General features: G+C 37.7%; 1 protein-coding gene across 11 annotated transcripts in view; it reads right to left on the bottom strand.

Moving 5' to 3' along the window:
- The window catches only part of sgip1a (SH3GL interacting endocytic adaptor 1a), a 58,125-nt gene that overhangs the window by 8,367 nt on the left and 28,264 nt on the right, over window positions 1-21,494 (bottom strand). For 4 of the 11 annotated variants that reach the window (XM_056749844.1, XM_056749852.1, XM_056749845.1 and 1 more), the window contains 16 exons: window positions 18,546-18,609; window positions 17,745-17,769; window positions 17,205-17,267; window positions 17,018-17,075; window positions 16,633-16,811; window positions 12,861-12,872; window positions 9,694-9,705; window positions 6,872-6,896; window positions 6,662-6,767; window positions 6,404-6,516; window positions 5,783-5,869; window positions 4,413-4,487; window positions 3,490-4,257; window positions 1,762-1,886; window positions 1,472-1,598; window positions 490-549 (listed from right to left, as the gene is read on the bottom strand). In XM_056749844.1, coding sequence (XP_056605822.1) covers window positions 490-549; window positions 1,472-1,598; window positions 1,762-1,886; window positions 3,490-4,257; window positions 4,413-4,487; window positions 5,783-5,869; window positions 6,404-6,516; window positions 6,662-6,767; window positions 6,872-6,896; window positions 9,694-9,705; window positions 12,861-12,872; window positions 16,633-16,811; window positions 17,018-17,075; window positions 17,205-17,267; window positions 17,745-17,769; window positions 18,546-18,609 — 1,899 coding nt within the window. Of the gene's footprint in view, window positions 1-489; window positions 550-1,444; window positions 1,599-1,761; window positions 1,887-3,489; window positions 4,258-4,412; window positions 4,488-5,782; window positions 5,870-6,403; window positions 6,517-6,661; window positions 6,768-6,871; window positions 6,897-9,693; window positions 9,706-12,860; window positions 12,873-16,632; window positions 16,812-17,017; window positions 17,076-17,204; window positions 17,268-17,744; window positions 17,770-18,545; window positions 18,610-21,494 lie in introns of all 11 variants that reach the window. The other 7 variants (XM_056749850.1, XM_056749847.1, XM_056749848.1 and 4 more) reach the window with 5 other exon arrangements.

Raw genomic sequence — 21,494 nt, 5'->3', positions numbered from 1 at the left:
TTTGTTCATTTTTATCACTCCGTAGATGTGGCTAGGTTTCTTAAAAAATGCATCATTTTGATTTAACAGCTGAGATGATAAACGTTTTTTGTCAAAAATTCCGCCCAGATTATACTCCGAACTATCATTAGAACATATACGTTCTATGTTCTGGGATTCTGTACTTTTTCCCAGTGGTGTGTAATAGCGCCACCTGCTGTACAACAGTACAAACACTGATTGCCGTAAAAACTCGTCTTTGGCGGGGAAGCATTTTTTTTAAATGACGAGATAACTCGTCAATGGCGGTGAAAGAGTAAAATAGTTTTAAAATAGTAGGAAAATAGTTTGAATGACTCATGAAGCTAAACCCATCTTGTTTACTGGCTTAAGATCTCTGGAAAACAAAGATCACCATGACGGACACTATGGGTGATGTAACCATTTGTTACATCGTTGAATTGGTGGTCTCCGTTCCATCCATTCATTTAGGAAGGGTTAATAGCGTACCTGCTGGCATGTCTGCCCGTCTCTCAAAGCTGGGAAGTTTGTCTACAAAAGCGTCATCTTCTGACATCAGACAATTACGTCAGCCCCAAAGACAGGACGAGACGACAAATCACAAACAAAAAGTAAACAATATAATAAAATAAAGTAACTAAGAAAACAAAAATCACAGTCATTAAACTCAGACATCACAATGGATGCACGACACTCATTCAAAATGTAAAAAGGACAATAACTTAAGAAAAGGAAAAACGTTGATGGAAACTGATGGATAAAAAAGAATGGAGTAGCAAAAGCAACAAACAGACATTTCCATTATGAAACACTACAATTTACTCCATGAAACCTGATGCGATTAAAAATATTTATCTGCAAAATATTTTCTAATGGCAATCAATGACAGCACTTAAAATAGTCCAGAAAACAATTGAGATATACTAAGATTTTAAGTTTTATCAGTCCTGATATAAATCAAATTATGTTTTTATCTAAATTATACAGTATCTGCTCTTTTCAAGTCTTTTCAAATCTAAGATTATTTTCAAGTCTTAGATTATTCTCTACAATGATTTTCATTTTCCTTAAATAAAAAACAATTGAGGATTTAAAATGAACACTTTGTACAACAGCATGCAGATCAAACTCCTCAAAAAATATCCGACAAAAAATATCCAAACCGACCAATACATTACCACCTAAAGACATACTAAGATAATCACTCAATGTCAAACACTTTAGCCAGAAGTTTCATTTAAGGTCACATATTTTACTTATGTGTTTATCTAAACTGCATCATTACCATTGTGATTTACATTCAGAACATTACAGAACATGGAGCGCAACAGGTCCTCCATGTGAAATGGCTCTTGTTTCACAGAATTCTAGCGAGACGGGCAGAAAACACACAAAAACCCGCAAGACGGCAAAGCATAGAGAATGATGGGAAATGAAGTCACACCTGACACAGAAACGGAGAGCTCTTTACCGACGGTGGGCGTGGTGGCTGCGCTCAGAGAGTTGGTGGAGGAGATGGAAGAGGTGCTCTCTGCCCGAGCCAGCGGAGCCAGTGGAGGGGGGCTGGACGAGTGTACAGGGGGGCTGAACGGTCGACTCTATCAGGTAATGCAGGCAAAGAGAAGAAACAGAGGGGAGATTTAATACAGAGAGAATGGGTTGGCTTTATCAACAGATCTGTTGCTTGCGTTTGGTTTATTTTTCAAGAATATTCCTTTAAATGCGCAGTCAGTCAACACAACTTTGTTTGTTGTCACTTACCATGTCCCCAACACTTGGTTTCCCAGGAGGCAGTTTGGGTCTTGAGGGTGGCCGTGGCGGGGGAGGGGGAGGAGAGGAGCTGCTGGTAGCCAATGGTGCAGAGGGACGTGTAGGGGAGGTGGACCCTGTGGAGCAAGAGCACTCCATTAATGCAAAGCCATCTAAAGAGTAACATGTATCAAACACATCAAAGAGTCCATTGTGATTGGACACTTGACCAGAATAACGTCATATTTACAAAGCCAGCTTGCTCAAAGCATATTCCCCTAGCTGGAGACTGGACAACCTCTTTCAAGTATTTTGATAAATGTATTTTGGTGACATGGATCCTCTCTGGAGGAATGTCAACGGCATTATTCCCGGTTACCATCCATTTTCAACGGTAGGAAACCTACTACCCAACTAACTATGGCTGTTAGTGTGTCTAATGACTACTGAATGTGCAAGATATGCTATGCGAACCTGACTGGTGTCCAAAGGGACGCATGTCTATATTTGATATTCTTGGAACATGCATATTGAAAATCAATGGTCAGTCATTTATCAATCTATTTTAATCATATAATCCAGACTTTATATTGACATACAGTGCAGCTCATAAATATTTATAAAATAAGTCAAAGATGTTGACAGAAAACCACTATGACCTAGAATGATATACAGTCCGGGCCAAAAGGGATGTCCAAATTTATACAAATGACAACGTCCCTTTTTATCTAAATGTTGCATTGAAGATGTATTAAAAACTCTTTATCCTTGGTGAATAGTAGTACTCAGTGTGTAAACTGAAGGTCGAACAAATAATCATGTGCAAATCAATATGAGTCAAGGAAAATGGCTGAAAAATATTACTAGACTAAAGGAGCAACAAATATTAATTAGTTTATGTTTGCTTTATCTTCTATGTTTTGTTTTTCTGTTTCTTTTAATGTTTGAATAAAACCCATATTCCCTGATATCCTATACTTTGACTTTTTGTTTCATTTATTAAAAGTTCATTAGGGCTGTCAAACGATTAATCGCAATTAATCGGATCCAGAATAAGTTTGTGTTCACATAATACATACAGGTCTTGTTACGTCCGCTTATCTGAAAAATTGTTAACAGTATCATGAAATAACAGCAATAACTTTTTCTCTTTTTTTATTCAAATGTCAGTGGAAATAAAAACCTTTTATTTATCAATATGCATGTATTATGTACATAAATTAAGCTTGTATTCTCTATCTTTTCTCAAAGACATTTTGATTTAAACAGCTTAAAATGTAACAAGCGCATACAGTAGAAAAGACCTGGTCTGGATAAGACCTGTTTTCTGGTTTCTGCATGTGACGTTCGATATAAAGCCTATTTAAATCCAGCATGAACACTTACTTTTTTAAGTTGAAAGAACAAAAACAATTTTTGCATTGCACAAGAGTGGTGAAGCTGTATGTGTCTATATAAAGAAAATAATGAGGCAAAAACTTCTCATTTAAACTTTTTCCCTCTGAGGCTCTTTTGTTAAAACTGCAGCTGAATGGCATTAAATTCAGACTCAATTTATTTGTATTTCCAATATTCAGAGTCTTCGTCCAGTCTCCTTGTTACATTGGTAGACATTATTTAATAAAGCAAAACAAGGTACTTTTATCTTGCAGTTAGCAATCGCGTGTGCATTTTCCTACTGGTTGTTAAGTATGTGACTGTTTTTTATTATGCAGACACGTTAGTGTAGGTCAGACTCACCACTTTCACTTCCACCTGTACCAGCTGGAGGAACGGGCCCTGGGGATGACACCACCGCCCTGTATGTAGGAGGTGGAGGAGGGGGTGGTGTTGAACGTGGTCCTGGTCCGATCTCTTTGGCTGACGCAATACTCTCAGTCAAGTCCTCTTTTGAAGGGGTCTCCTCTGGGCTCTTCTTTTCCTCCTGGTTTATAACCAAGGGGGGAGCGATTATGCGTGCATTTGTCTCTATAGTAGACGGTGGGCTGTTGATTAAGTCTGGTTGTGTGTCCGTTGAAGAAGCACGTGGCAATATTTCTGTGGACTTGGAAGGTTCATTTGGAGTTGGTGGGAGTGGGGCATCTTCGGCAGGAGGAGGTGGGATAGTTGGTGGCGAAGGAGTAGTGTCTTTGGGAACAGGAGGAACTGTTGGAAGAGGTGGAGGAGGACTACTCCTTGGTGGCTCACTGGAAAGGGGAGACCGCATAGGATCGACATGAGGTGGTGGTGATTTTGGTAAAGGAGGGTTAGGCTCCTCTGACGGAGGTGGGGATTTTGGTAACGGGGGTGCTGGTTCTGATGGGGGAAGTGGAGAAAAGGGGAGTGCCGGTGCTGTTTCTGCCTCTTGAGGAGGACGTTTTTCAGGTGACTCGTCATGGAAGCAGACCCACTGGTCTCCAGCATCCTGACCGGGGTTTGAAGAATCCTCTGGGCCGAATATGTTGTCCAGATCAGCTATTGAAGGCCTCTGTGTGACCAGCCTTGAACTGTCCTCCTCTTTCTGCACATCTGTATCACAAACCACACAGAAACCACATAGAAAAAACGGTGTTAATGTGCTCACAAGAGATTCTCACAAGACAGATTGTCATAAGACATTTCAGGCATTAAACAAATCAGACAAATCAGTACAGACTGAGCGCTAGGTGCTGGAGGGATCTTACCAGAAGGTTCTGCGGATGAAGATTCACTTGGAGGGGGGGAGGTCGGCACATTCTTAGGCGGAAGCGGAGGCAGCGCTGCAATGACATTAGTGCGGCTGAAACAAGCTTTCACATACACCCCCCCTTTCCCGTGAAGGCCACACCTTCATGCCACGCCTCCAAGCACCATGCATAGTCAAGGTCTCATTCAGGCAGCAGGGACAGACAGACAAGACAGGGACTGTGGCATGGCATGGGATGACTGGATCATACTGTCTGATAACACCTCACTCTCTGTGACCTACGTTTTATCATATAAGGATTTTCAAGCTCGGTAGGATGTTCCGCAATGTATACAGTCATGTTATTACACAGATGACATAGCGTTGTTGAGTTGATTTATTCTGGATTTCCGAAACTAGTCGATGCTTTGGGTATTTGTTAACTACGAGTGAACTACTTGACTTAATTTGCATTTGTTTAATATGGTTTATTTGCAATTACACAAAAATAAAAACAAATCTACATCGCATTGCATTCACATTGCAAATTATAAATGAATCGCATCTCAAACTCCTAATGTGGTCTGAGACCTCTAAAAGACACAATTGTGTTGACTTAGTGACAGACATAAACTACCAACCTTGGCTGCGTTTTCCAAAAGCATCGTAAGCCAACGTTGATAGTAGCTCCATTGGTAACAATGGTTCTAAGATCAACTTAAGGCTACAATGCTTTTGGGAAACGCAGCCCCGATCTTTTCCGAATTCGTAACTATTTTAGAAGTTGGCTTATTCGCATGAATTCGTAAGGTGGAAATCGTATAAATACGTACGATTATTGAAAAAAGCAACACTGAAGCCCCTCCCCTAACCCCACCCCTAAATTAATATCACTGGTGCTAAACAAAATGTACGAATACAATTGTGTGAATTTATATGAATTAGCCACCATACAGTATTTATTTATCAAGCTGTCGAAGGATTAATCGCAATTTATTGCATCCAGAATAAAAGTCTGTGTTTGCATAATATATGTAAATCAATCCTGAATCATTTGACAGCCTTCATAATAATACATTTAGACATCTATTTTACAATCACAGTCTTGGTGCCTAACTCAATGTCATTTTTAGGTTTGACAGGCATAAAAATAGGCCACATTGAGTAAACTGCTATCACAAAACATCAGTACAGGATGAACTGAATGGCTCTGTTGGTGAGCTAAATCTTGATTGGGTTTCACGGCTAATGACTTGAGAAATTAGTAGGTTAATGGAGACTGCCGAAGGGAAAGTTATTAAAATAAAAATCTGGATTTTTCACTCAGGCGATCGTTCACTGTCATGATACCAGGAAGCTGGCAATCATGCCACACAAGCAATAACTTACTTCCTGTAGGAAAAGGTGCTGCCAGAGAGGAGTCTGGGTGTTGCTCAGGCAGGGGTGCACCCCAAACCTCAGGTTCCTTTGTCACCACTAATTTATGGAGGAGGACGAGACACACAGTCGATGGGGAGCAGAATTAACAACTGTGTGTGACTCAAATAGAGGAAGGAATCGCCATGCAACACATATGCCTATTTCTGTCATATTAGCTAAAACATCTAATTCTTTTAATCTGAAATACTGCAAATGGAATTAAGTGCGATGAATTTAAAGACACACAAACACCGGACAGCATCAATGAATGCTCTATTCTACCGTTCTGTGACGTTACATAAACTGGCATTGCTTATATAAGAATTTGAACAGTGCTTTATAAGTACACATAGCTGAAATATGAGAATGCCTATACGGCAGTCATTGTCTAAGGGTTAAAGTGTAATATTAGTACAGTATATACGCTCTGTGAGTCCCTCGAAAACACATTTATGATATAACGAAGTGAAGTTTTGTTTAAATGAATGAAGTGAACGATAAGCACCCAAAAATCAGGGCTTCATTTGGATTATGAGCAAATATTTAAAATTCAGTGGTACACAACAGATCAACATCCATACAGTAATGTACCTTCACTTGTCTTCTCATCATCATCATCATCATCATCATCATCATCGAAGGCTGTTTCCAGTGGCGGACCAAATAAGGCTGTTGCATCCTCTGGCACTGGAGATTTCTTATTACTGAAATAGAGCAAAAACAAGTCAGATCTATATGACTCATCCAACCAGATGGTCCTCTTTATTAAGTTTCTCTCAAACATTTAGAAATGATACAAACACCAAAAAGCAACAAAGATGCAGTGTTTAAGTGTGTGTATATATGTACCTAGTGGGCTCTGGAGCAGGTGCAGAAGCAGGTGCACGTGTTGGGGAAGAGGCGGGAGCTGGTACAGGCGTCGGAACAGCACGTCTCGGTCGTGCAATTTCTTCACCTGATAAGCAAAGGAAGTTCATGTAGTACAAATACGTAAAGCATACAGTCACATGAATACGCATACCAAAAAACTCTAGAATCAAATGGTTTGTGTGTACTTACTAGGTGTATTTCTCTTTGCCAGACCCTGAAACAAAACAAAAGACTAACATATTTATGTGTCTCAAAGCTCATAACATTTTATCAGTGGTGAGCTGAGAGAAATGCATTGTGGGTGATATATTCAGCTTAATGGTGGCTCAGATTTAGACAGTGCTTGAAATACCCTGTCAATTGGTGTTTTATAATGCGTTATAAAGTGACCAGGAGAGCTCATTTCTATAAATGACTAAATCCTGTTTTTGTTGTGTTTATAGCACATTTAGTAAGTTATAATTTACAGTACTATAATATATAATGTAGTATAAATATAGTAATTATAATGTAGTTATAATACCAAGATACCAAGTATCCTTCATTAAGAAAAAGCAAGCATTTTTGGTTAGACGTTAGATGCTGGTTAGTAAAGTTCATGAGGTAGAACATTTTTAATTCACAAAGGTCTATTATGTATGTAGAAAAGATCAAATGAAGGTCAAAGAAAGTAAAGATGAAACAGATATTTTTTTCTTTAGAACTTCAGAGCTTTAAAGTAGCAATGTGTAGCCTTTAGTGGCATCTAGTGGTGAAGTTGCGAATTGCATCAAACAGCTTACTCCACCCCTCCCTTTCGAAGCACTAAGGTGGCTGACACAGGACTAAAAACTAGGGTTGCACGGTGTACAGGTGCTACGGTAGCATCACGATGCAAAAGCTTCAAAATACCTGCGATACCACTCTATTTTTCAAATGGAGTGCCGCAAGGAATTGTTTTTTTTACTTCACAAAATTACTTTTTGATGTGCTTCTTATCTCTATCCGTGTTTTGAAAGACTCGTGCAAGATAATGATTAAGTGATTTATTCTTCAAGTCACTTGCTTCCTTCTTGAATAAATCAGCCGTGACTCAGTAAAATATTGCCGCCACCTACTGGCTATTATAGTTTTCATTTAAAGCAATCCTAGCATCTCCCTTTATAAACATTGCTGTATAAATTAAATTTCTCGAACACTTGCATTCGTTTCCAACGTAACAAATGTTCTGGTGTACTATAGTATTAACTCATTCCCCGCCAGCCTTTTAAAAAAAATGTTGCCAGCCTACGCCAGCGTTTTTGAACATTTTCACCCAAATTTAATTGCTCACAGTAAATTTTCGGTAAAGCATATATGGACAAACAATATGTCAAATGAAAGAATAGAGTCTCAGCTTTTAAACAAAAGAAACCGTATTCTTCTATCTTCATTTGTTCGTTTTTTATCACTCCGTAGATGTGGGTAGTCTTTGATTTTAGATGATTTTTAGTCTTACCATAGTAAATATTACCATAGTATAGAATACTTCAGTATTTGTTATTATTTTTAACCCATTTCTATAGCTAATAATACTTAACATTGTTCACTATAGTAAATGCAAAATGTTTCATTTAAATCGGTGTATATTCAGAAAATGTAATTTATTAAATAGAATATTAAATATTAAAATAGATTTTAAGTATGAACATGACACAGCACCGGGATACCACTTGGTTCGCGATACTTTGGCTGCTTGTGCTTCTTGCCAAAGGAAATAACATATTTAAGAAACACGCTCTGTAGAGCAGCATTTTCCTTAGGGTTACTGTAGAAACAAAATGGCGAATTAGATCCAAGGGGCCTGCAGTGTTACTGGATAGAATTAACTCATTCTAATGTAATAAAAACATAACGCTTCATTGTGTAAGGTCTTTATACATACATAGTTAAGTATATTTTATTGCATTTCTGTAAGTAGATCCTCCAAAAATTTATAAATACTCCCTATATACCCAACACAGTTACAAACACTTAAAATATCAACATTGATAAACCATCTTGGGAACTGTTCTAAGAATAAACTGTTAGATTCATTTCATTTAGATTTTATGTACTTTCTGACACCAGGAAAAAGAGGTTAAATCGCAAACTTGCCAGACAAAATAGATTAACATTTTGTGAACAAGTTAAATCTAAAATAATCCAATTTACATGGAAATAGAAAATTTTGGCACTAAAAAGAATTTGCAGTGATTCACACAAATTCACAATACAGTAAAGGACTATTTTAATGCATTGAGGGGCTGGTGAACACACGTTTGTTCACTAAAGAACCATGCACAAAAAACGTTTACCGAATCTGTCTCTAAGGTTGTTTTCACACCTAGTTCGTTTGAGCCCTCCAAACGCTCTTAGAGTAGTTCAGCGTGTATATGGGAACAGTCCAAATAATCTCAGACCCCCCTAACAGGTCCCAAAAGAGAACCGTACCCAGACCTCCTCTGGAGGTTCGTTTGTGGGTAAGTTTGTGGTTCAGTTTCTTTGTGACATGTGAAAGTAATAAAGTTTCAGTCCGCTTTGCAATTCGTTTCGACATGTGTACCTGGAGGCTTGCCGTACATGCAGCTGTGAGCTTTGTAGTGCACGTAAAACAAAATTAAAAACAATCTACATTTGTTAACTTAACAACGGTACTTAACAGTCAGCATATAATTGTGACGTTCTATTCTTTCACATGTTCTTGATTAGAAAATCAAGCATATTTACATGGTCAGGCTAAAGTCAACTCGCCTCTTACTTCGTTCGTCTATTAATAATGAAAAAGGGAAAAAAGCTGCACTTGCCGCAGACACTGCAGGCTCAGATAAACAGTGCGCTTAAAGTGAACTGGGTTTGGTTCATTTAAAACAAATTATATGTGAAAGCACCCCAAATTCCTAAAACTATTCCAGAAAAAGACAGTTTAAAATAAAAGCAGGGCACAGAAACTGGATGGAGACTAGTAAGCACCAAAGAAAACAAACATACTGTAACTGGTAAATGGCACTTACCGGGCTACGCCTCTGTGACCAGCAAAAAGGAAGAGAGAAGAGACACCTGGTCAGAAAGTGACAAATCAGTAATATAGACTTTAATCCAGACAACCCTCTGTTCCTAAACTGCATAACGCTACTGCATTAGACCCCACATTTACCTTCACGTACCTGTAATGAATTTGCTTGTCTAGATTTGACAAAAAAGCTGCTTATCTTTAACTTGATTTTTGCTACTGATTAGTGTCATAATAAAGGCAACATCTCTAAAACACTATATAATTATATTTGCTTGTGTAATTTCATCTTTGCAGCTGTGCAGTGTTTCCTGGGACAGCATCAGATGATGTAAGAACAGAAAAAATGTACCACAATAAAGCGATTTTCAAAAGTAAAGTCATGAGGATATGTATTACTTGTTCAATGCTTCTGGTTGGGTATCGGGTCTAGAATTTTGTCTTAGTCTGACCATGGTGTTTGGGTGGTTAAATGGGTCAGCTAGCTGGAAATTTCAGCCCAACTAGTTGACAAATGAAAAAACCTTCCAAAATCAGCAAACCGACTTACACTAGTTTAAGACTAGTTTGTTTTTCAGCAGGGTATCACTTTAGGACAGAACACTGAGTTGAGAATAGAATCCCGGATGACCTGCACTCTACCCACTCCAGTACAACATCACTCCATTTGATTTTCCTCCCACATAGCTGGATTAAGTCCAGGACTTCAGGAATAAAATGGGCTGCAAGCAATGAGGGTGCTGTATAGGCTTTTGCCATAGTCACAAAAGTATTACCACCAATCAGAGGCATGAATGGACAAGTAAAACTAATGGTATAATAAATAATAAAATATGTCAAAGGTACAAACCAAAAAAATGCATGACAGAACATTCAGAACATTGTAAAAACAACCACGTCCATGCATTAACAGCACACCCTACTATAGACGTGTCTATGTTTACAAAGATGCATGGTCTGATATTTCACAAAAGTAGGAGTTTCAATATCCAGTGCAGTAGTTCCCAACCTAAATCTTATGTACCACCGCTGCCTCTCTGGTGGGCTTATGTACCCCTTCATCGTCCCCACACAAAAATGTGTTCATTTTATACTCATTTTACTGCATATACTTTCTATAAATAGCATCTATATTCTGCTAACAACAAAAATGTATAAAACGTGCACAGCATTCCTTAAATTTCAACTGTAAAACATAAATCAATCATTATTTGTTATTTCAACACCCATATTAGACTGTGTTATAGGTTTAACAAAACAAATACAACTTTTTCAAGTGTTCTTACTGGTTGGGAATCACTGCACCGGTCTATGCTTAAAGGGATACTCCACCAAAAAATGTATATTCTGTCATGAATTACTCACCCTCAAATTGTGCCAAACCTGTATACATTTCTTTGTTTTGACGAAAGATATTTGGAAAATGTTAGCAACTGACATTTCTGGGATAGTTAAAAATGGTGGTTAAAGGTGTCTCAGAACTGTCTGTTTTCCTTAATTCTTCTAAATATCTTCTTTTGTGATTAACAGAACAAATATATACAATAATTTTCCCTCTATGGTAGTCAATGGTGCCCCAGAAATCTCAGTAGCTAACATTCATCCATATATCTTTCTTTGTGTAGATAAGAACAAAGAAATTCACACAGGTTTGGAACAACTTGAGGGCAGTGCTCGCAGTGGGGAAAAAAATGTTTAGGTACTCTTGTGCACGTTGCCATTTGCTAATTATTACCACATTTGAAATATCTTGAAGGAAAAAACAGTATTTGGACTTTTTTTACCAAATAAACAATTTAGTAATTTAGTAACTCATAAATATGAATTGCCAAACATGGATAAGCACAGGCTGTATTCATTTGATTACATAAGTTTAGATTCTGAAATTATAGCATAGCGTCTGGTGTTTTCCGATTGGCTGTGTTTTGTGATGTTTTGTTGCGTCCCGCCCGTTTTTCATCTTCGGTTTAGACAGTCAAATTGCATATCGCAGGAATCTCATCGCATCATGTTTGGTCAGGAAATAGTGTAATAAATGGTTTTAGAACATTTTGGCGATTCGATTCTTATTTATATGGTGTGAATTCGAATCAATTTCGATGTGATATCGATTAGTTATCAGTATTTCGTTTAAAATATTAGTTTTGTAGACATGGAATCCATATTTAAATATATAGGCTGGTAACTGAAAACCCCCTCCACCGCGAAATTAGTTGAATACACATTCACGTTAATAGCCCACACAATTGTTTTGATATACGTTTTACTTCTGCTTTGAGTTACCAAACATTACTTGATAAAAAAACAGCGCATCAGTGAAATCATGAACATCTTGAAATTCATGAACAACTTGAAACATGTTTAAGAAATAAAACAGATTTTAAAATTCAATTTAATTAATGCCGCCATCCACGAGAGGCGAAATACAGATAATATTTCCCGAATCGATATTGTTTGTTTAAATTGAAAATTAAAATTCGATTAAAATCGAATAATCAATATTTTTTACCCAGCCCTAGTGTTGTATGGTATACACTTATATTTTATGTTGTTAGGCATTTCAAGATGAATACACATTACATTATGTGACAAACCACCTAAGTTTACATTTAAAGTTCGCAAAAAAGTCAAGTAGTTTGCATCTCTGAAATCTTATTTTAAAACCGTTCGCGTTGTTATGTTTGCCTTTTCACACCTCACTACACAGCCACAGTCATTAGTGCACGCCTGCAGACTGTTTTCTTCAATTTGATTGGCTGAACGTTATTTCTTCTTTAGTATGATTGGCTGAACTGCTGCTTGGCCTCTGTATGGAATTCTGTAAACCCTGTTTGATTGGCCAATATGTTGAAATTGGGTAGCTCCGTGCTTAAAAGCGTAATGGCTAATGCTAACGCTGGGGCTCTACACATTCAATTACACTTTGACTCGGAGTGATTAAAGTAGAGAAGTACCGGCGCTTACCGGCCCACTTCAAGCACTGTTTGAGGGTGAGTAAATGATGACATAATTTTTTTTGGGGTAGACTAACCCTTAAAACACCAAAAGGAACCGTAGATCACTTCACAATTGCACATCAAACACTACTCATGCGTTCATCATCATGACGAAAGAGGAATGCAGGAAGACAGCATTTGAAATGAGGAGGACATAGTATAAATAGCTTACCGGACTATTCCTCTAAAACAGGCAGCATCAATGAGGATAAAAGTCAGGCAGAGGGACACAAGGACAGGAAGCATAATCTACATTAGTATAGGTCTGATAAGCATCCACAAACACAAGATGACAAGTGAATTTTAAAGGAATGATAAAGTGACTACTACATAGACTACTGTATGATGCAACACTGAGGAAAATGCTTTAGCAATTGGTCTACGAGATATCACCCCCAGCACATAATAAACATTAGCTAGATCAGTCGATGGTGACAAAAGATCAAGATATCAATGTGTGAACTTAATAAATAACTTTTATTGTCATACAAGTGAATGCCCCTGGCTACATAATATCATAGATCATTATTACACGGCTCGTTTGAAGGCTTGATTCTGTTTGGCCAGTCGCGACATTTGCAGTTTCGTTATTCCCAGATAACAACCGCTCAAAACTAATAACACACGGTACCCTGATGAAGCAAGTCATTTTGGCAGGTTATTTTGACAGATTAAATAAAAATACAGTTATGTCTTTCGATAACATACTGTATATGACATTATATTTACAAATGATTAAACCAAATTGCCTGATCATGACATTTGAACCTCGTTTCTTATCTTAAAACTGAAAGTAAACGGCTTTTCCTTGGGGAAGGTCTGCCTTCGTTTAAATTAGCTAGTCAAATATTTCAAATTCACATTTCATGTTATAAGCGGGATAATGTACAAGCAGCCGGCTGTTATCGCAAAATAAGCCCCTTCATTGTTATACAAGATGTGTGATATGATCACACTGTCGGGGCTTATTTCTGCGAAAACAACCAGCTGCCTGTACATTATCCCTCATATAACAAATCTTCAATAGGCTACATTGCTAATGAACATGTTAACCAAAGCTGAGAGTATATTTTTTATATTTTGACTATTTTTAATACATATATTTACATATATGTTTTTACTCTGAAACACCTCAAAAGAGGTTTTGTTTTCATATAAAAATGTGTTAATTGTCATTGTGAGCGAGACAAGTCGCAGAGTGAGAAAATTACAAAATCTTTATTGTTTGATCGATTTCTTTAAAATATATCCACCTAGCTTATCTAACAAAAAAGCACCACAAAACACTGTCTAAATTCAGCCACAAAATAAAAAAGAAGACAGACAGGGCACACAGTGTTTCCCGACAGCCTTGTTAACTCCTGTTGGACGACGGCCCATTACAGGAAGCTTAATAAAGAAGCAAAACATATAAATAAAACATGAGCACCATCTGGAACCCAGCACCTGGTCGAAAGGTGTGCTAAAATAAGAAACCATGTGTCTTTGTGTTGTTTTCCCTCCACCATCATGTCTTTCTCCTTGCTTTTTGGATTGCGGGAAGTCTTGGCCATCCAGAAATAAGTGATGTACAGTAAAAACATTCAGTACAATGTACAAATAATCACTCTTCTCTGACACAATAATAGAGTGCAGATTTTACAGTGTGTGTTGTTCAACCTTTGCTCCCACTTTCTTCTGAAGAGCATTTATGGCTAATCCATCGCCATGGTAACACACGTACGCACAGGTTGCCATAGCACAGGATGGGCATGTGACTGATGTTTAATTCATGAGTAAGGAATGTCTGGGATTCCAGCGTACTAGACATAGAGGACTTTAGTCACTGAGGTCATAATGAGTTTAACGCTTATGCACTTATAAAGCATAATATGCAGATACAATCCTACATAGTTCTTTTTACAGGTAACATCGCTATGTACATGTTATGAAATGTACACTTTAATACAAAATGTTCTATATATTTTGTTTTATATTAATATTATATTTCCTATTACGATTACTTTAATATAATTACTTACGGAATTACGGAAAGATAGTTACTTTGTATCAGCTAAAAACCAATCTGGGCACTAATTGATTTAAGAAACAAGACGGGGCCCGATAAACCCTGGTCGCTCTAGGTCAGGTCAGATTGTCCTCAGATTTTTTTTTCAATAGGTTGATAGATAAGAAGCATATGCCAAAAAGCATATTGACAAGGTTTTCTCTGTGTGTGAATAATTTAAAGTGTAAGTTCTTCATGTGACACGCTGTGACCTGAATGCCTGTGCTCTGTGTTGCTGCTTACTACACCGTGCAGTGACGTTTCTATGCCCAGTTTCCAAGTTGAATTATTGACAGACAAGTGACGTTCCAGTGTGACTCTATCTCAGTTTCCTCATTCTTTTAATTTAGAAAAGATACTACATACCATACCTTTGTTAACTTCCATCTGTCTGATGGAATGACCTCCATCAGACAGACTTCAGTAAAAAGTTCCCAGGCCAATATGGAACTTCATCTTATATTAGTTAATGTTATGTGTTGGGTTTAAAAAGCTGTTTTGCACATAAAACAGGGGAGTACCGTGGTATTTATACACCATGGTATTTCTCTCTGATACTTCTGCTATACAATGGTACATGGTAAGGTTTCGAGATCAGTCTTCAGACATGTGCTCATTCCAGGATCTCTTTGGAATCTCTAATGTAAATGCACTGTAAAGACTAATTTAAAGCACACTAATGTCTTGATCCAAGATGGCGCATAGCATGGCAGCCGTATTGCTTGCTCGGAACAAACTTTGCAGTTTTTTGAATGGGCAATTCCAGCGTTATGGACGTGACATTTTGCGTAATGGACGTGACGTAAAACTGCTCAGAGTATGCATTTGTTACGATTATATTGAAGCATCTGTTTATATTTTACTGAACCTTTGTTGATAGAGTCTAAAGGTCTAAAAATTTCTGTTTATGAAAAAAAATTATATTTAAAAAGGGAAATAAACATGTGTTATGGATGTGACAAAAAAGGACGCGTTTTTGGGAGACGATAAACTTTGTAGGATTTCTATAAAATAAAATGCTAAAATCTTCAAGACGAGCGCACTTCATGGTGGCTTAGAAACAGCAGACACCACAAAGCGCAAGCTCCCGAGCGTTTTTATTAGTTGTGAAAAGGTTGATTCTGACACATTAAAGGATGTCTATGGCTTAAGCCCCGATACTCCAGTCACCCTAGAGCTGCCCCAGAGCTGCCCCTTTCAACATGTGACAACCTGATATATCAACCACACCACAAGCCTTGAATCCACTTGTGACTTTAGAGCCATAGCTGGATCTGGATATACAGTATACTGCCTTGTATGATTTGTCATTCAGTGGCTCTATTATTGTCGTGATAAGGAAGTTAACAAAAACCTAATTGCACTTACTCCATTATACAAGCCTTCTAATAATATCTGTATCAGTGCAACAGGCTCTTTCTTACAAATCTGAAACACTGTGTCCATGATTAGCATATAAGGTTTCCTAAATCACTTGTGAATGCTTCTGTCAACTCATAGCGGATGATCTTGTCCAACAGATCAGACATACTTTTAAACTTGTGACAGACACATTACCTACAAAAAGTACAGTCTACCAAATAGTTTTTTTAAGGCAGTGCCACCACGGTACACAAATATTCCATTACATGATACCACGGTGTTGCCATTTAATACCATTACAGTACCATGTAACCCCCATAGCACTGTACATATACAAAAATACAAGCACATTGGATATGCAACACCAGTGGCAGATGATGATTAAGGCCCTGTCTGAAATTGCACACCTGATGTGGCTGTAGACCCAGAGGACTGATTAGCGATATGGTCACATTTAGGACAGGGCCAAAGAAAGAATGCTGGGGGAAATCTCATCATAAGCTAAGGATGCATTGGTAATATTGGCTGGACTCACCAGAGGCGAAGGAGACAGAGCTATGTTGCCTATGGAGGCTTTTAATTCATCTACCGATGGGGCTGCGATGCTAGCATCTGGTGGCAGCGGTTTGATCTTGATCTTAAACCTTCTGCGGTGGTCTTCATCTTCTTCAGACTCACTAGAGGAGAAAAAGTGACTCTTCTCTTTTGGAGCTGGTGCAGGGCTGTTAAGGGGTCACTTGTAAGGGGCATGGTTCCAAAACTGGCATGACTCCAAAGACTTTAGTCAGGTAGGACAACATATTTAATTTTATGTAAATGAAAAGAAGGTTGTGTCTAGTCATCTACAAAACATGGCAGTGCACTTAAAACTTCACAGGGTCATGAAAAAATTCACAATTCGTGCCTCAGTTGAAGGATATCTCCCTCGTCTTCTTCTGGCCTTGTGCTATATCCTTCTTCATCAACCTCAGGAGAATTCTACAAACATATACTTATCTCAGTCTGGGTGGTACTACACAGATTAAATAAAGTGGCGACTATCAACGTATGAAAAACTGTACACTTGTGATTCAATGAGATTATCGGCATCTGAATATATGTACTTACATATCTGTCCCAGTCAATCTCCCCATAGAAGCCGTTTGGAGCCCCATTGGTCTTTTTCTGTGACTGAGCAAATGAAAGGAGAACTTTAGCGATATCAGTCAGACTCCGTGATATTCACATTAGGTGAAGGTTTGTCCTGTTTGAAGGTGCCACTAGTGGAATCTACAAGTGCTTAGTGGGAATTTGGGTCTAGCTTTAGACCTTCATCTGGATGACTATGCCATTTCTACTGTACAATATGTTCAGTACCGATTCAATCTCTTGGGGCTCCTGTTTCACCGTCATCCATCATACAAAGGATGAATAAAAACATAATATAAATTATTACACGTTTTACGCCTGGCAAACTCAATTTTTCAATCCATATATCTCTTAATAAAACCGATAAAGACAAACTAAAAGAGTACAACAGAAAAATGTCATATGATATGTTTTCTATATAGTGTGTTTTCAGTGTATAGTGCATTGCGCCAAACATTATTTTAAATTCCAAAACACAAATAAAAAAAAAAATATTTTTAGACATTAAGAGGTACTTACTCCTCCCTCTCTGTCTGGTGACCCCCTAAAAGATGAAGAAAACAAAACAGATAGACAAAGAGAGATAATCAAATAGGTCTTTAATACCCACTTAATATGCAAACCTCACTTTCTCTTAACTCAAGTACAGAAGCAATTTGCCGGGCATCGCTCTGTCGCACAGAAACACCTGTGGGTTGGGCCTCAAACAGACATCATCTATTCATCCGCTTCAAACGCTGAGGCAGGAAATAAAGAATCTTATTGAGGAAGCAGCAAATGCTCCAGTGTGTTAATGAAAACTCAATGTGAATGTCACAGCCCTGCCACTAGTTAAAGGAGGGGGGGTTAAGCAGCTTACAGCGGCGACATGAAATGATGTATCCGAGTCGATCTGATGTGACACTTTATATTTGCTCTGATGTGGATGGAGGAGCCAGACAGTCAGATGTGATAAGTCTGTTGTCACACACTGCCAAAAATATTTTTTGAGATCAGTGATTTTATCTTATTGTTTGACAGACTTGTTTTTTAGGAAAATTAATAAAATCTACATGATAATAAGTTAATTTTCCCTCAATGAACTTGAATTTATTTCCTATTGGCAAAAATTGGCAAAAATTGGCTAATATGTTTTTCTTTAAAAATATTCGAAAATATGTACAGTATATAGTAGAATCCAAACACTTTGATTGAATAAATAGATTTAAGTTGGAAAAAATCAGTAATCTGTTAGCTAAACAGTAATGTTATAGAAGTAAAAACCAAAGGGCCTTTATTTGACTTTAATTGTGGTATACAGAATAAAATATTTAAACGTACGCAGAGTCAGTGTCCTTTTCTTTCTTCCGTATCCCGAAAGCCTTCCTGGTGCGTTTTTTCAATCCTGTGGTTTTGGAAAAGACAAACACAGAGTTACAAACACAAACAACACAACCTTATAGACCATCTGTTCATCAACCCTACAGACCAACTGTTTGCTCTAACTGTTTATGTGAGTCTGGATGCCTGTGTGTGTATAGGTGTGGGTGGATGTGTGCATATTTAAAACACTTTATGTCCAGAGTTCTATGAAATTTAAAGGGGTTATATGGCACAAATATGAGTTTTTATGTGTCTTTGGTGTGTTATAAGTTGGCCGTGCATGTATTAGACACGTAAAATTGCAGAAATGAAAGTGTCGGGAACTTAAGATGCATTCTTTCTAAAAGCGAATGCTCATCCAGACCTGCCTGAAACGCCTCGTGTAACCACACCCTACAAATCTACGTCAGTTCGTGGAATGATTTGACCAAGACTGCCCAAATGTATATGCAAGTAAGGTGGGCGTACCTGTCAGTACAATTACTTTGGAACCTGATGTTTCAAATATAGTAAGAGGCATTACATTTCCGTCACACACTTGCAGTATTCATACAATCACTGCGCACTGGTTAACTGGCCAATCATAGCAGACCTCGCTTTTCAGAGCGACACAGCGGAAGATGGCTTTTTATTCCCTTTGGTGAGTAATTCCTTTATTTAAAAAAGGTGAAAATCTATATTGCCAATGAACAGCAGGTATACACCAACACATTCTCACAGCAACATGTAAAAAATTGTTACAATGTGGCAAATTTATATGAATTTGTACGATCTCATTCGTACATTTTAAAAACAATTGAATTTTGGGCCAGAGACGTTAGGGGCGGGATTAGGGTGGTTCTTCAGTATTGCTTTTTTTCTAGTAATCATGCATTTTTGTACGATTCACAATGTACAAATTCATACAAACAAGCAACGTCGTAAAATAGTATTCCCGTGAGATTAGGCAGTTCATTTTGTAACATAGAGTGAAGTACCATGTGACAAAATGTCCCGTCATAGGGTATTAAAGGTGTGTTAAATCAGATATATTTTATGTTTATTACAGATATGAATCTATGCCGAAGTTACCATGGCAAAAACTACATCCTTGAGACATATTCTTTGGAGTAAAATAATGTGACAACCAGCCAAAATCACCTCTATAATTCATAGTTAAATCATCTAGACATCCTAGTTAATACCAATAAAGTCCCTTGGACACGAGTATTATTGGGCTGCAGGGACCCAGCAGACACGGAATCAATAAAGCCTCTGCAGCGACCGTCAGCTTCAACATGGTGGATAACATTATTGATCTTCACTAAATATTTCCTAACACAGCCTTGCAGAATGCAATTCACTCTTTGTTTTTCCACATTTTTTCATTTCTTGTACGACTACACTACTCTTCATCAGCTATTCAAAAGATCTGGCAGGATAAGCAAAAAAAATCTGTGCTGGAGTGCTTCATACATTTATATACATATCTACAGAAATTAAAGTGTTGGAAAATGTTGGGAAATCTCAATTATGAAGTTGTATGAACTTTTCTGTTGTTTTTACACAAGAGATTAAACAAGTCAGAGCAAATCATGACTTAAAAATGGACCTATCCACGCAATAATTATAAGTCACTTGAGCAAGATGCTTTTCACAACAATCTTATTTGACAGCAGAAAGCAGATCTGTTTGTAGCTTATATTAGACTGGCCTCCGATATAAAAAGTAGCAAGGTCTTGGGTAGTGGTCAACCGATGGAGATTAAATTTTCGCTGATGTCGATACTAATATGGGATGATTACAGTCAATATAATCAACACCTACTTTTTGTACACAATACACATCTAGACATCTTTCTCAAAACAAGTCTTGCATTGTTGTTTTTGACTTTCTGATAGCATTTAAAAGTGCTTTACCTAATCAGAATCTCCTTGTATGTGTGGTTTGAAAAGCCCTTGTTATTATACAGAGGCAATCCTTTCTGAGTGGATAGATTAGTGTTTATTTTCAGAGAGCTCTTGTTAAAGGTTAGCTGTAATTGAGATTGTTTGTAATTAGTAATCAGTTTGTTTATTTTATAATATGCAGCAAATAACTGTTTACCCCGCTGCAATGCTGGAGGCTCACGGGGCATTTACAAATCAGCTACATTGTTCCATAAGATTTTTGTGGTAGAAATCATGCTGGACTTTTAATGTTGAGTTAGAGTAGTTGTAATGTTGTGGTTGCCTGTTCTGGTCAGGATGCAAAAAACAGAAACCCTTACCCTGCATTCACAAGGGGCGTTAGAATCAACGCTTGACAGAGGGCGAGTCTAAAGTGAAGCTGATACTTTTTCAATTTTCAACTTCTGCCGCGAGCAACGGCAGAGACGCGACGACGACGGACCCACAATTCAGTTCGGCAACGTATGGCGTCACCCATTCAAAGTAAAGGAGAAGGGTTAGCGCTGATGCCCCCTGTGAATGTACCGTTACAATAAAACACTGGGGTGGTACTATTGTAAATTGATGGTTTCAAAGATGGTACTTTGATAACTTATTGCATACACAATTCATGTATATTATTGTATGGCATTTGCAAGGTACACAAAGTGCTTGCAAGAATATCATGGCAATATCATAACAACAGGAAGGATAGATATAAAGGGAATACCATGATAAATGTGGTACTTTAAATTCATCTTTTGCTACTCACGTCAGTAGTAGTTTTAAAGTAGCACAACTGCATCATTCTTGGTTCACATGGATGAAACTTTTAAGCTTTGAATTTAAATCCCGACACATCGTCATTTCAACTAAACCCACATACTGTTAGAGAAGATTACAGTCTCTGAACTAACCTCAATGGTCCACATCCTACAGAAACAAACCCATATGAGGTGGCTTGTGGCATTGTGTGAAAATGACAGCGCTAACCATCCAA

The sequence above is a fragment of the Triplophysa dalaica genome, chromosome 6, assembly GCF_015846415.1.
Source record: "Triplophysa dalaica isolate WHDGS20190420 chromosome 6, ASM1584641v1, whole genome shotgun sequence".
Lineage (NCBI taxonomy): Eukaryota > Metazoa > Chordata > Actinopteri > Cypriniformes > Nemacheilidae > Triplophysa > Triplophysa dalaica.
This window is presented reverse-complemented; position numbering and strand designations above follow the sequence as displayed.